Below are 16,274 nucleotides of genomic sequence, written 5' to 3'. Positions count from 1 at the left end.
AGAAGAAGCCGAAACAGAACAGAACTCTGCTGCAGACATCATGAACCATAAATGAGGGAGGAAGATGGAGCCGCTGCTATAAATACAAGCCAGAGAGCTACTTACGGTTCACTGTGTAAAGAGAGTATGACATCTACCTGTGAAACTATACAACCTAATGTGAACATTCAGAATGTGTAGAATGTTTGGGAATGAGAATGACATTCTCTGCAACAGCACCACACAACAACAGAATGTGTTGCTGTCCATGACAACCCTTTCCACACAGGTGGATTTTTTTTTCATTTTTAGACTTTATTTATTATTATTTATTCACTTATTTTTTAATATTTATGGTTACCCTATTTGTTCGTCTTATGTTATTTTATTCTGTAATTTGAATTTAGATTCTGCGTTTAGACTGGAATTTGAAGAGAAAAGGAATTTAAATTTCTATGTATGTATTATAGAGATTGACAATAAAGTTTACTTTGAATCTTGAAACACAATGAATTGTCTAATTAATGTACTACAGCAGCATAACAATATAATTATTTGTGTGAAAACAACTACAGATGTAATGTATTGACAATTTTCTAAAATCTGTTGATTTAAAAGATAAACACACATGAAAATACTCAAGTGCTCATGTAAATGTTCTTTAATGCAAAGAGCTCCGTAAATGGCATCCATATGACAGTTTCTATCCAAAAATTCAATTATTATATTTTCATCAAATACTTAAATATTGAAATAGCAAATTTAAACGACAAAAACAACTAAAAGCGTAAAAACACAATAATTCTTACAGAAAACACCAACAAAATATTATAGAAAACATATATAAAAGATGGTATCATCATTACAATGTTTAACTTTAGAAAAAACAAAATATATATAGAAAAGCACAAAAATAAACCAATATAAAACATTAGGTGCTTTGGATGTGCAAATGTTTCTGTGCAAGGACTGCTTTTTGTTTAAAGTGGTGGTGCTGGTGCTGGTGGGTCATTTCCTCTCTTTTTTTTCCCATATCCACGCTTCTGTAGCTCAGCCCTCCAATTGTCAAATGACTGAGTCTCTGTTGCTTCACAAAACCAGTTCCCAAAGTTCTGACGGTGGGATGGCGGCTGTCTGTTTCCACCGCATTTGCTGCACGTTATGGTTTCTGTTTTTTGATGTATTTCCTTTTCATAATACCCATTTTTTCTGCTTCCATTTTCCTCTTTCGGTATTCTTGTGTCGTGTATGGCGTGCTGGAATCAGGCTGAGGTGATGGCGGCACAGCGAGTATGATCGGCACGGCAGGAGGAGGCAGGACAAAACTGAAGGGGACGTTTAAAACGGGAGGAACCAAAACCTGTGAGGTGGATCCTGATGGGATGATGAAGGGTGTAGAACTCAATTGGGGTGCTAGTGCCTGCAGCTGTGGCTTTGCCTTAAGTTTTGCTGCTGCTGCTAATTCTGCTGCTGCTGTCAGGATGGAGGGCCTCATCACACCTGCCACCAGTGTACCTGAATGATTCCAGCTGTGTCAGCAGTTAGGGAGCATTATTCTAAACCTAGGTGTGACTGTGTCCACCACCACTGCATTTCCTGAAGCCACAACATGCAGTGAAGGCTTCATTCCTCTTTCAGCTGCATCTAGAATAGAATAGAATAGAATAGAATAGAATAGAATAGAATAGAATGGCTTTATTGTCATTGTGCATAGTACAATGAGATTTAAGCATCACCATCAGTGCAAGAACAGTAAGGAAGGGAAAAGTAGTAAAGAAAACATCGTAGTATAATAAAATCAAACAAGCAAACAAACAGTATATACAAGTGTGCAATATAAGCTGTAAATTGTACTGAAGAGTGCCGAGATAATTGTGCAAAAATTGCGTATGAAAAAACTGTGCGTAGACATGTCAAAGTGCAGAGGTGGCAATGAGGTAGATAGATGACACTGTGGACAGACTGTGGACAGAGTAAAAGGAATGTTTTTTTTTTTTCTTATCTGTGCATTTGGGAATTGAGGATTGTTATTGCCTTTGGAAAGAAGCTGTTTTTGAGTCTGTTCGTTTTGCTTCTGATGCCTCTGTAGCGCCTCCCGGAGGGCAGCAGGTGGAACAGGTCTGAGCCGGGGTGTGAACTGTCCTTGATAACGTTTTGAGCCCTAGTGATGCAGCGCGCGGAGTAGATGTCCGTCAGGGTGGGGAGATGGCACCCAATGATTTTCTGAGCTGTCTCTAGGACTCTGCAGTCTCTTTTTATCCGCGGCCGTGCAGCTGCAGAACCAAAGTGTTATGCAGTATGTGAGCAGGCTCTGGATGGATGATGGTAAAAGGTCAGCAGCAGGTTGGTACTAATTTTGTTCTTCCTGAGGACCCTCAGGAAGTGCAGACGCTGCTGAGCCTTCTTGATGATGGCGGTGGTGTTGGCTGTCCAGGAAAGGTCTGCAGAGATGGTGATGCCGAGGAACTTGAAGGTGTGGACCCTCTCCACATGCTCCCCATTAATAAGGAGGGGGGCTGGGTCCGCGCCATGTTTCCTGAAGTCAAATATGATCTCCCTGGTTTTGTTGGTGTTCAGGGTGAGGTTGTTCTCTGAGGACCAGGTTGTCAACTTCAGGACCTCCTCTGTGTAGGCAGACTCCTCCCCCCTGGGAATGAGTCCGACCACCGTGGTGTCGTCGGCAAACTTGATGATGCAGTTGTTGTTGTGGGCCGGACTGCAGTCGTAAGTGTATCTGCTGTCCACCTGCTGTCCTCGGGTCACACTGCTACATGCAAAGAACAAAGACGGGCCTTGACTTTGCCTTTTATTTTATTTTATTTTTTTCCGTATGCACATTTATAACGTTTGTTCGTCCTAACTTAGAATAGAATGTCTTTATTTCTATAGCACTTTCCCCAGAACAAATCAAGGTGCTTTACAAAGAGCATAAAATCATATCAAAACACAGAAAAGTAATAAAATACAATAATAATAATAAAACAAAACACAGAAAATGTAGTAAAACAAGAACTAAAATCAACTAAAAGCTCTCCTATATCAAACCGTCTTTACCCTTAGATTTAAAACCATCAACGGAGTCAATCTGACGCAACAAGGGGGGGGGGAGGAGGTTCCACAGACGAGGAGCAACAGCTTGAAATGACAGATCTCCTCTTAAAGCAGAAACCCGACACCATCAGTGTTACATTGATCCCTACAGGAATCAGTAGAGAAAATCTATTGATTTAAATGTAAATCTATTGTTAACTTCTGGACTTTTTGTTGTCTCATTATTTACTACTATTATTTATTGACTTATTATTGTTAATTTATTGTTATTATTTATTATTATTGACTTACTATTGGTTCATTATTATTATTATAATTATTGACAATTGTCTGGCATTTCCAAATAATTTAAATGACATGTCACAGAGGTTAGTTGATCCCTCTGCAGCGCGGGGGGGGGGGGGGGGGGGGGGTGACAGCTCCTCAAAACCGATGACAGGTGTCAATCATCTGATCGAAGGCTCCAGCAAACCTGCTGAGATGATCTTGAACATCATTACCAACAATAATCCAGTGAAAGTTTGACATCACCTTAAATGAAGCAACTTTAGAAAGAGTTGACGTGACAAATGTTCTGTTTATTTCTGTTTAATTCCATGTCTGCTCAACATCACAAAACACTCTGTCAGTGTTAAATCTCACTTTTAGAATCTGTCTGATTGATTATATTTCAGACAAACAGGTTATTTCTGGTAGGCTTTGAGCCCCCCAAATGCCAAATATGTTTGGAGTAATGAGTTCTATGATTTAGTTTTTAATGTTTTATAAGACCTAAAAATATCATTCACAATAATTTATTTTTAGATCTAATCCCTCTGATATGTTTCACAAAGACTCACATGATGTCACACACCAAGAAATTATTGCTAAAAATGAAGCAGGAGTCCAGCTCTAAAAAATGCTCTAAAAAATGATAAAAGAGCAAAGAAAACGGAATTATTTGATTTATTTCTTATTATTATTTTTTCCAGGCTTTCTTTTGTTTTGTTCTGCAGCATGTTCATTTTTGTATAATTTTGACAGAATATATTTCTATGGAGAGCAAAATATTATAAATTATTTAAGGTTTAACTTGAGTTATTCTGGATTAATGTTCCTGTTTTTATTCATATTTATGTTCAAAAAGTTCAGTTTAAAAGGTTTAAAAGTTTAGCTTTAGTGTGTTCAGTAAATGTTTCTCTTCTTCGGCCCAAAACCTTAAGCGTGTTTTTAATTTAGGCCCCCTGTGTGACTGAGTTTGACCCCCCTGTAATACGAGTCTAGAAAATTCATGCATTTTTTTGTGTAAAATGGCTAAATAGAAGATAGGGAACACAACAGGATGTTGTCAAATTTTGTATGTGTGTGGGGGGGCTGGTGGGGTTACTCGCCCAGGGAGTAAGTTAGTGTAGAACCGCCACTGGAATGAACAAACATGTAATCTAGATGAATACATTTGTACATCAAATAACAATATAGGGATCAATATCTCTCATTGAATTCAGAGAACAGTCCATGTTCATTGATGATGGGTAACTGTGACATGATGGGTGATTTTAGCGCTTTATACCGTCTATTCTGCTCACTGGGCGTCTGTACCGTAAACTAGAATGGAAACGCGCATGCGCAAAGTCAGTGACGGCTAGTGAGATCAATGAGTTATATCACTAGAGGAGACACGCCCCCTTTAGAAGCCTGGCCGATGGTGGCGGAGTACGACGCCATCTTGGTGAGGTCGACGACGCCCACATGACATTGATTTCTATTGATTTTAGTGGTGTCTAAGTAACTTTTATGTACTTTATATATTTTTACATTTATATATATTTATACATATATTTAAATATATTACATTAATATATATAATATATATAGAGATACATCATTTGTTGTTGTTAAAGAAGAGAAACAGTCAGCCTTAAAAGCTCAAACTTTAACGAAAATGCATTGTTGCAGGACTTCTTACAAACAAAAAAATTATTATAAAGAATTAAAAAAAATAATTTGTAAACATTTAGGAGTTTTAGACCTCTTTGACATGTCATTTAAATTATTTAGAAAAACCCAACAATAAGTCAATAATAATAATAATAATAATAAATCAATATTAAGTCAATACAAACAATAAGTAATAACAATACATAAATAATAAGTCAATAAAAACTAAAAAATAAGTCTATTTATAATAATAATAATATTAATAATAATAATAAAATAAATATTCAAAAGAAGTCCAAAAGTGAACAATAGATTTACCCTAAAACAACAACAACAACAAAGAAAAACAATAGATTTATACTGATTCATGTGAGTGATCCATTGGTGTAACACAGATGTTATGGTGTCGGGTTTCAAGCCAACAGTCTGGCCTCTTATCTAAATGTGTTTCCACGAATGTTCTGAACATATTCAGACTGTATTGCTAGTTGGAACCACAGTGATCCATCTGGGTTAGCTCTTTGCTAAGATCCACTTTTTCCTTAAGTCTGAATCCATTGGAAACCTGCAAGAAAAGTTCAGTCACTGAGTCAGAAATGTATTAATCTATATAACTATAATAGGCTAGTATGCTGTATACAGGTTTAGCAAAATAAAATGTACATTTATGTCAACAGCAAATTATACATACATCCATGGCCGGCCCTCCCTATACGCGAATTACGCAGCCGCGTAGGGCCCCCATCACCACCAGGGCCCCGAAGTGACGAAAAAAATAAAAACAAAGAAAGACCCAAACCTGGCAACCCATGTCATAGAATGTCCGTACCAACGTGCGCTCTGAATGTTGTGCAAAAGAAAGTTGCCTGCACTTTTGTGACCCCCCCCCCCCCCCCTCAACACACCTGAACCAATCTGGCAACCCAAATAATGACGTTACACCGCTGTTAGCAACGATTGGTCAACATCATTGCATCTGATCCTGGCACAGTGTGTATTTACGAGCGCATTTAATTTCAATAAAGTTGGGAAAAAGAAAACAAACGAGCACATTTTGTCACGCTGATCAGATGAGTAGGCCCTGGCTGCAGCCTGCAGAATTGGTCTACATAGTGGAATGCTGGAACGCTGAGGAATGTGAACACGCTGTGGAATGTTAACCCCGCCCACATTGAGCCCGTGCATTTGATTCACCTTTAGTTGTGATTGCAGGAAAGGGGAAGGATCAGTGGAGCACATTTTGTGTCATTGGTAATTGTATGAGGAAGAAAGAGAACAGAGGGAGGAAAATTTGAATGGTGCAATTTTTTCATGTAACACAATAAAATTATGTTTGTTTTATTTAAAAATATTTATTTTAAAAGATTGTATCTACATTAAATTGACCTAACACAAAATGTATTAATAGTTTCCCCTATAACTCCAGTAATCCAAAATAATTGAGTTCAAGTAAGGGACATGCTGTTGAATGCTGTTTTCCTGATTCTCTTTATGCTTTTTGCCGTCTCACGGCTACAACTTTTCACCTGTTTTAACCATTCAACTATTAAAATGTTCAACTCCTTCGTTTAATGCCTGGTATGACTATTAGTCCTTCAAATCCTTCGACTTTTCAAAAGTGAAAACTTTCGTTCGTTTTTTCCACGTAAAAAACGAAACTGTGGCATGAATCTATTTCATTATACCGGCGGCCTTATATTATCACAGTAGTGTTAGTTGAGTGGATTAGTTAGCGGGTTTAACATACAGAGGTTCTGAAATCAAATTTGGTCTTGAACTTCTGTTGCGTGATCTTTTTCCTTTGCCTTTCTTGATAAAATTGAGTTCGACTAACTCAATTATATTTCGTTACATGGAAGAATTTTCTTTGAGGTGGGGTTACTCATATTTATTGGATGGAAATCCTGCCCACAATTAAATTGAGTTCATCCAATGAGTTATTTTTTTGAGTCTGTGAGGCCAGACAGAATTTATTAACTCCCCAATACATGCACGTGGAAACTTGTAAAAGGCATAAGAAGACAGCAATCACTGTATAAATTCTCTAATTCAATTAATTATTTTTTTTTATTTAGAACAATGAAAAACAATGAAAAGGGGATCATGAATACAAAGAATGCATCAGGAAATTACTAAACTTTAACAAAACAGACTAAACTAAACTGATGTTCCTGCCCTTAGACCCCCCCTTCACGGTGAGGAAAAACTCTTTAAAAACCGTCAGGTGGCAATATTGCACATGGAAACTTGTAAAACCAAAGAAGAAGACGGGCTCAATATGGGCGGGGTTAACATTCCTCAGCGTTCCAGCATTCCACTATGTTGTGCAGTTCTGCAGGCTGCAGCCAGGGGGAGTTGGATCAGATCGACAACAAAGATACTTTATCCATCAGGAGCTGAAAAAAGATGAAGAACTTCAACATCAATCACAAGGTAAGTTTGGAGGATGTTGGGGCTTTATTTTTTACATTATCCAGTATTTCTGTGCAGCTGCGCAATTTACGTAAAAACTAATCGATCCGAGGTGAAGTTTGCACACAAACGACCCCGTTTGTCGTAATTTCCAATGGAAAACTCGAAAATAATTCTGATACCCAAGTTTCTAAGATGAGGTCAGACACACATAACCTTCCAAAACGGTGGAGAGCAGAGAAAAGTAGATGATGATGATGGTATGGTGAAAAATGTTTAACTCACGTTATCGTATTGGTTAATAATTGTTTTGCTAACACATTTTTAGTGCGATCTGCATTTTCCGGTTTATGTCATTAAAAAACTGCTGTTTATCATAGCAGGTCAGGTAGTCTGACTTTTTCAACATTGAATGTGTATTAAAATCTTGCATTGGCATGAAATATGGAGAATCAAAACTGCCATTATTTGTATTTTGCAGCTTTGGTTCTACATGATGATGATGTTTTGCACAGTTTCATCTCAGCCAGCAGTTTCTTCTGCTCTCAAAAAGTATTGGAGGTGGTGCAGTATCCACATCCCAAGATGTTCCTGAAGATGGAATCTCAGGTCATTTTAATAGCATGTAAAATAATTTAAAAAACAGTGTCTGCATAACCCCTTATGTTCATAAACAGCAGCTGAGGAGTATGGAGTCCCAAGTTGTTCATAATTAAATTAATAAATATGACCGCATCCAAATATACAATCAAACAATAAATCTCTCATAAATATATAAACAGATCATGAATTTGTGAAAAACCTGCACACAGATTTTAAATGAGCCACTAAACTATTAGTAATATTCTGCTTTAGGTATTTTATTAGCTTTATCAGTGATTATTGTATAATAATAATTCTTGTTTTTTAGCTGCAGAGGAAACTGCTGTCACCACATCTTCTGTTGAAAGGGAAACATTTGACTCTTTGACTTTTCACTGTTTGCTTTTATTGAAGTTCTGTATCTCATGTTCCAGAGCAGGGTTCACCAACCTTTTTGAGACCGAGGGCTATTTCATGGGCACCAAGTGGTATGAAGGGCGCCACTAAAAACCTCCTAGCCCCCCCCCCCCCCCCCCCCCCAAAAAAAAACAAAAAAAAAAACAACACAATTTGAGGACTTCCTTTTGTGTGCCCTATTTTTATTTGCTCATTTTACACACAAAAACATGCATGAATTTTCTAGACTCGTATTACAGGGGGGGGTCAGACTCAGTTGCAGAGGGAGCCTAATTTCAAAACAGACTTTAGGTTGCAGCCGAACAAGATAAATATTTATTGAACACACTAAAGCAGGGGTCGGGAACCTTTTTGGCCAAGAGAGCCATAAACGCCACATATTTTGAAATGTAATTTCGAAAGAGCCATACAATAATGTAGTGTCCCTTCCCCACACTGAGGTACGGAGACTTAACCTCTTTTAAAGTTCTTTATTCTGGTTACTGCAGACCGCAACAAACGCCGTACAATTAATTCAGCAACTGCTGGATCTCTCCCGCCGAGACGAGAGCGTTTCTCCCAACTTTATATTCACCTGCTCCGGCCCTCCTATTTCCCTTATTCTGCCCATAGCTGAACCCCATTGGTCCAAACTACCTAACAACAGGCTGAGCGACAGAACTGAGAGCCAATCAGATCTCTGCATGATGCGTTCAAAGAACTCCAGAACTTTTAACGCGGCCCAACAGCCAAGTTGAACTCAGTCCGCGACAATATTTTTAAAACTAAATATACCAATGAATGTGTGCATTTGATTTAATTTCAACATTTTTTAAGTACAATAAGTCTGTGGATTATTTTTAATAACATAGTTATGCTGTTGCTAATAAATGATGAGTATTTCTCGTGGTAGTTTTGCTGATGGTCTAGTCTGGTTGATACGTGGTGAGTTTCTGCTTCGTTCAGGCGTTGAGACTTTAAACGTGATCTTAGGTCTGAATGTTCTGTAGATTTGAGACAGACTGATCACATGCAGACGTGGAGCCAAACACACACTCACACGCTGCAGTGAGTGACGGGCAGCGGGTTTTACGTTTTTACAATCCCTGCGCGATTCACCTGCTGCCTGTCCCCCCCAATACCCCACCCCCTGCTTTCTTCCTCACACATCCCGTCCCGGCAACTGGGCGCTCTTTCTCAGAGACAGGATAGCGCAGTTTTAGGCACGGCAATTCACAGGTTTCCGGCTGGTACAAACTCTGTGAAATAATAGATAATAGTAAACTAATGGTGCCGGCACAGTTTTTTCTCTCCAAGCACCGCTACTACTGTGCGCCTGTGGCATCGCATCGCGCCCGAGAAGGACTGGTCTAATGAAAAAAAAAAAAAGTATAATTAAAGATTTGTCTGCGAGCCACATGTGACCATCAAAAGAGCCATATATGGCTCGCGAGCCATAGGTTCCCGACCCCTGCACTAAAGCTAAACTTTTAAACCTTTAAAACTTTAACTTAATTTTAACTTTTTAAACATAAATGTAAATAAAAACAGACAGGAATATTAATCCTCACATTAATGGATTACTCAACCACCTCAACCTATTCTCAAAATCTTTACATTACATGAATCATAAGAATGTCCAGAAATTGTGTAATTTATTTGATCTATTTAAACTTTTGTAATAGACCCTTATTTTTATTGATTATTTTTTAAGTTATATTTGTTTACATATTTGGGTTTTCTTTGTCTACCTTTATCTCAGAATTGATATTGTTGTCATTGACAGACATGCGGTGGTTGTTTGTTGAATATTTGCTTCAATAAAAAAAAAAAATATTTTTTTTTTGGGTGCATTCCCTACACCTGAGGTTCGTTCCAGCCTGCTTTGACTTGTTGGGGAACCCAGAACGACCACGCCCAGATCTGCAAAGCTGGAGCAGAAGCTTCAGGGGGATTTACTGCCTTTGCTGCACTTTGGGTCACCTGTTGTGACTTGCTCCTCTTGCTGCTTCTGATCTTCAACTTCCAGGTGCGGGCAGCTCTGTCTTCCAGTCTCAGTCACGGTTCATGATGTCTGCAGCAGAGTTCTCGTCTGTTTCTGGTTCTAGTCTGTGGATTTCTGCATGTGTGTGGTTCTGGTTCTGTTCACATGTTGACGGTAAGTTCATGAATGTTCTGTTCTTTAGTTCAAGTTTCTGTTTGATGTTTAGAAACTTCCACCTTTTATGGTGGCGGTTCTTTCTAAAGACTATTCAAAGAACTAACGTCTGAATTTGGAGAAAGTTTCTTTCAATGGATTCAGACACTTTGGGCATGTTGCACGACTATGTCAGGGCTTTGGGCTGAGGTTTGTGACTGTGGGCGGGTCGGCTTTGCTGGCTCCTCCCGTTGTGCCTTGGAGGAGTGAACTCAAACTTTTCACGTCACTGACTGGCTTTAAAAGCAGCAGCTCCTTCTTTCAGTTTCAGTCTTGGTTCATCAGTGTTTGCAGCAACATTCTGTTCTGTTTCTGCTTCTTCTCAGGAGAAATGTTGAAACTTTGTTTCAATGTAATCAGACGGACAGAAAATGAGGAAAATTTGACACACAGTTTCTTTGAATGTCGGACTTTTTGTTTTCTTTTTAAAAGTAAAAAATAATAGTAAAAAATTAATAATAATAATAATTTGCCTCCCCTGGCTTGTTCTTTTCCTGTTATGAAATTACACTGTTTTGTCTTGGAGCGTTGTGATCAATAAAGTTATTTTAAAGAATTGAATTTGCCGGTTAAGATCAACTGAGTGAGCATGCGCGATGAGTCTCTTTATTTAACTACCATAGAACTGAACTTTTTAGAAAGTTATTGATCCTCTGGAAGAGAAATGATCTCGATTCTATAGCTCTGCTAATTCATTTTGTTTTAATATTTTTTTCCGTTGCAACAGTCTGCTGCAGTTGTCCTATTAGCTCAGAGTTAGTTTAGTTCTTTTGGTTCGTTATCTTCTTATCATCAGACCATTTTAACAGACATGCACCTTTTTTCACTCCGTCTTAATGCAATGTTCTGCTGGTGCATCGTTGATACAATCAGCTGTTGACGCCTGATTGTTGAAATGAACACAGACGTCTTCGTCAACCTGAAGATGCTGGAAAGTCGTGGGAGGAACAGCAAGTAGCAAACATTAGACCACTCCCACCAGTGAGAGGACTGATCTAGTATCTACTGACAGTTCATCACAGTTTCTCATCCGTTTACCAAGTCTAACGTCTCTGTTCTTCACAAACTCTGAACAAGTCTGCGTTTCAGTCTTAGTTCAGTCCTGATGGATGAACTCTGGTCTGTTTCTGCTTCTTCTCTGCAGAAAAGTTGAAAGTTGTTTCAATGTATTCAGACAAACAGAAAATGATTAAAATGTGGAAGATTTGACACACAGTTACATTATACGTGGAACTTTTTATTCTTCTGTTAATTTGAAAGTAAAAGTCTGTTAAATTTGTACCAAAACTTCTGCTGTGAATATTTCCAAACCATGTTTTAGTTTGTTTTCCTCAAATGTTCCTCAGAAACTGAGTATTCAGTCAGTGATCAAAGACTCTAAAGTAGAAACTGTTTTGGTAGAAATGAGGTGAAAGACTGAAAACATTTGACTAAATGAATAATCATCAGGAATCATTGATTGAAATGTGTCTTTAGATAGAATTAGAAAAGACTATTGCTTTAATCCTCTTTACTCATTTCTGGATTGGATTCTAGTTTGGATTGGACTTTTATTTTGAAAGGATTTGTCTTTGGTCCAATCAAAGTCACATGTCCTTTGGTCTGATATCTATGTGGACAGAAATACTTTGGATCTTTTAGAAGCAGAAATCAAACATTGAGAAGACATTTTCACTTGGAGGTAAAGACTCAGATTTAGAAAAGTTTCTTCCTGTTTTCTTTGTTTCCAGGTGAACCAATCATTGCTGCTCCTGGTGATGATGTCATCCTGCCGTGCCGCCTGGACTCTCAGGAGGATCTGAGTGGTTTCACCATAGAGTGGTCCAAAATGGAGATAAAACCAGATCCGTATAGTTTTGTGTGTTATTACCAGTTCAGGCGGATAGTAACTGAAGTCATGATAAAGTCGTTTATCCCAAGAGTGTCTCTGAACCAAGACGGACTAAAACGAGGAGACGTGACGTTAAAGATCAGGAACGTGTCGCTCCAGGATGAGGGGAAGTACAGCTGCTTCATTCCTGGGAAGAACTTCAGGGAGACGGTTCAGCTGGTTGTTGGTGAGTTTGCTCTGCAGGTTCTCCCTCACATGAAGAACATTTGTCCTGAACAGCAGGCAGGAAATGATGTCATCTCTTTGTTTCAGAGCCAAACGGAGTCAGAGCTCCAACCATGGAAACATCCCAGGTTGACATCATCTCCACTCCAGATCCAGGAGGAGACCGGATCTGGATCAGTCGCTCCAGACCGGCTCTCTGGATCCTTCTTGGACTTTTTCCCTCAGTGATCCTCTCTGCTGTTTGTGTTTGTGTCTGTCAGAGGAAACAACCAGAAGTGAGTCCTGAATTCTCTGATCTCTCATCTTTCTGCAGGAATCTTCAGTTTCTAACATCCTTTGTTTTCTTCATGTAGGGTCAGAAACCTCCTCTGGTCTGAAGACATCCCATCTCTCCAAAGCTGCTTTGATGGTCTTCAAGGATTGAAGAGACTTTCTGAAGCTGCAGCCACATGGAGACGCTACACGCCCGTCACCGCTGTGTTACCGTGGATGGAAACTGGTCCATGAAGACGTGACGATCCTGATGATCACAAATCATTCGCACATGCGCAGTAGGGTTTGAAAACGGAAGGATATAAATTCCGCCGAGCGGCTTTTTTTTTAAACTTTATTGAATGTAACAATTCAATACAAAACAATGTTAAACGGCGCCTAGCGGCTATATACATTGACATGTCAGCTCGGTAAAATACGAGATGATCTTCTAAACGTGCTTTTAATAATGGTACGGTTATTATGAAACACCTGTTCGCTCATCATTTGAATTTTAATCCGTGTGGTCGGTGCTTTTTCTGAACGAAGCCAGGATTAGCAGTATGCTAATACGGGCTAACAACATTAGCTTTGGGTGGCGCTGCATCCTGTGAATAACATCAGCCTTTATTTAGTCGGGACACGACTGGAAACACAAATCCACGTGATTGTTTGAATGTTTTCTAAGGACTGAGCGACATTTCTGCTTTGAAGCTCAAACCGCTGTGTCTGCTGACGATCCGAGTTGTGCTCAGACACACACTTTTAGACCCGCTTCTGAGTTTGGTAGCTAGTACCCCTAGAGCTGCGGGACGGATCGCAGTCTTAAACCTCCCACACACACCGCTCATTTACCCCCCCCTTCCCATCAAACACAAAGCTGTAAGTCCGCGCTCCGCCGGTCCACTTCGCTAGTTAAGTGCGGGAGCGGACCACTTCTTTTCTATTTTGTTTGTTACTTTTTTTGTTAAAGTCACTTCCCTCAGTTTATACTGGATCATCGCGGATGAGTCAATAGTTGGGAAAATAAAATGAAAAAAGCAAAATAACGAATAGCAGTTATATAAGAACGAAAAGTGTAAAGAAAATACCCCCCCCCCAAGGATGTCATCGTCCATCCCGATGGTTGACAGCAAACATCGTCAACGGCCAATTTAGGGGACTTCGCCCAACCCTAGTTTGAAGTGTTGATCCAGGTTGATCTGAAGTGTTAAGAGTTTGTTTCATGTTCTCCTTCAGGAACCGACCCACAGCAGGTCTGTTCAGGTTCCTGTGGTTCTTGGTGTTCTTATAACCCTTGTGCTATCTTAGATGACCTCCCCCCCTTCCATTGATGTGTTCTCCGTACCATGACAAAGGTGGATAAAGGTGGAAAGATTCCATGTAATCCATGGACACCAGTGAAGATCACAAATCATTGAAGAAAAAAGGTTCACTGTCTAGTGGGTCTAGATGACCCAACTCCCAACGTTAAAGTGCCTAGGATAGCACAAGGGCTAGACATCAAAGGTGTCTGTGAGCTAAAATGTTGGAAGTTCTACCAGAACAAAGTGAAATGAACACAGACAGACAGTTGAAACCTGAGAGTCTCAGGGTTTTTTCAAACTGAAAGTTACCTCAAGAGGTCGTGTCATAAAGGGGAGAGAACCCGTCCCTGATATTTATTATAGTAGGAATGATTTTACTGACTTAGCTGTGATTTTTTTGGTGATATTTTCCTGAAGCTGCTCTTATATCTAGACTCTTATTACCTCTGCAACAAATAAAAGCAAACCGCACAGTTCAAAACTTTTACATTTATGTATTTAATCAATGTGTTGTGGGCCGTCAGGGCCTTCAAAACCTCTGAAGGCCTAAAAAATAACTGAATCATGTTGTCAGTGTTCTGACTTTTCCCTAACAAAGAGAAGAACCACACAGGAGATGAGAATTTTTGCTAGACTTTGCAGAAGGAGGAGCTTGTCTGTCACAGAGGAGTTCTGGCTTCCCACGTCATTATTTTCTTACTCAAAGATAGAATTGAGACCATAATATTACTGTGATTAGCGTGTAAGAAAACGATAATTACGTAACCCTAACACATGTAGTAATAATATTTTGTCCATGCATACTCAATCATCCCAAATGGTCCGTCCATTCCCTTTTATTGTGTTTATGATGGTTATGCTGCTTCCAGACAGACGTATTTTCACATTGGACTATTTAACCAATCGCATTTCAGCTGTACTTTTTTGCCAGGCAGGGTAAGAGCCTTCAATCTCTGTTCTGAAGGTCCTGTGATGCGAAATCAATGTTGGTCATTCATTTCTTTCAACCAATCAGATTTTGAGATGGTGTCAGCAGGGCCTTCTAGCAGGCCAAGGCAATGTCCCACTTTTCAGACCTTCTGATTGGACAGAAGTTTCAGGAAGTCACATGCAGCCTCGTCCAGTTTGACACAGATCCACAGAGAACTTCTGGATCGGTTAAACAGACTGACTGTGATGTACTCCATGGAGGATTTAGTTAGGTTTAAGGTGAAAACCCAAGTGAAGGCATTTATTATGATGAATACCATAATAAATAATATTCATAATGTATGTGATTGTTTTCAATGTGTTTGTGCTGGCTGTAGTTGCATGGTGAGATTTCTTTACAGTTTTGTTAATCCAGTTTATTTAGAGAAATAAAAATGTTTCATGAAGGGTTAAATGATTCGGACGTAGCTCTACTGAAGGCCCAGGTGTGTAATGTACGATCCACCACTGGATTTAAGAGAGAAATGTCACAGCAGAAAAACAACAGTGAAGGTAAAACTGTGAAATCAATAAAAAGATGAATCCTCATGTTTTAATGGTCTGGATCTTTTTTCCTGAGAAGATGCTGCTCTATCTGGTTTACATTTCCTCTGGATGGAGGAGCAGCTGACAGACGTTTCCATGGAAACCACTTCCATCTTCCTGCTTTGATCTTCTGTCAGAAATACTGTCAGGAAGATGCTGGAGCTTTGATTGGGTCTTCTGGTGTTCCAAAAGAGGACGATGTCACACTAGACACCAGAAAAGTGTCTCCACTTCCATCATTCCAGAGTCCGTCCAGGAAAAACCTTCAGCTTTCATTTCCAGTTGGTTTTCTGGAACCAGCAGCAGGACCTCTGCTGGGATTTGAGCAGAACAGAAACAAAGCTCCTGAAATCCAGGAGACGACTGCAGCAAAGTCAGACGGATCCCAACCGTCAACTTCAACCTGCTGTTTGGAGGAAACTGAGGAGCTGAACGTCCAGTGGGCAGATGAAGGAGCTCTCAGGCATGAAGTCCAACTGAAACCCACAAACTTCTGTCCAGAAAAACATGAAGATGTCTGATGATGTCATTTCTGATGGTTCTAGCGTGGAGCTCCATCCCTGTAGGACTCAGTCTGAGAAGATTCTTCCAGCAGCAGCAGCAGGACCTT

The 16,274-nt window shown here is 39.5% G+C and overlaps 1 protein-coding gene across 1 annotated transcript; it reads left to right on the top strand.

The window, feature by feature from the left end:
• The first annotated feature begins 10,346 nt into the window (after positions 1-10,346).
• Positions 10,347-15,675, top strand: LOC144987002 (myelin-oligodendrocyte glycoprotein-like). Its single transcript, XM_078935845.1, has 4 exons — positions 10,347-10,495; positions 12,265-12,591; positions 12,678-12,865; positions 12,944-15,675. The coding sequence occupies exons 1-4, from the start codon at positions 10,405-10,407 to the stop codon at positions 12,965-12,967; spliced, it is 630 nt and encodes a 209-aa protein (XP_078791971.1). The 5' UTR covers positions 10,347-10,404; the 3' UTR covers positions 12,968-15,675.
• The last annotated feature ends 599 nt before the right edge of the window (positions 15,676-16,274 follow it).

Source organism: Oryzias latipes, chromosome 18, assembly GCF_053564925.1.
Source record: "Oryzias latipes strain Hd-rR chromosome 18, Olatipes_Hd-rR_3.1".
Classification (NCBI taxonomy): Eukaryota; Metazoa; Chordata; class Actinopteri; order Beloniformes; family Adrianichthyidae; genus Oryzias; species Oryzias latipes.
The sequence above is the reverse complement of the archived record's forward strand: the minus strand, read 5'-3'. Positions and strand labels throughout refer to the sequence as shown.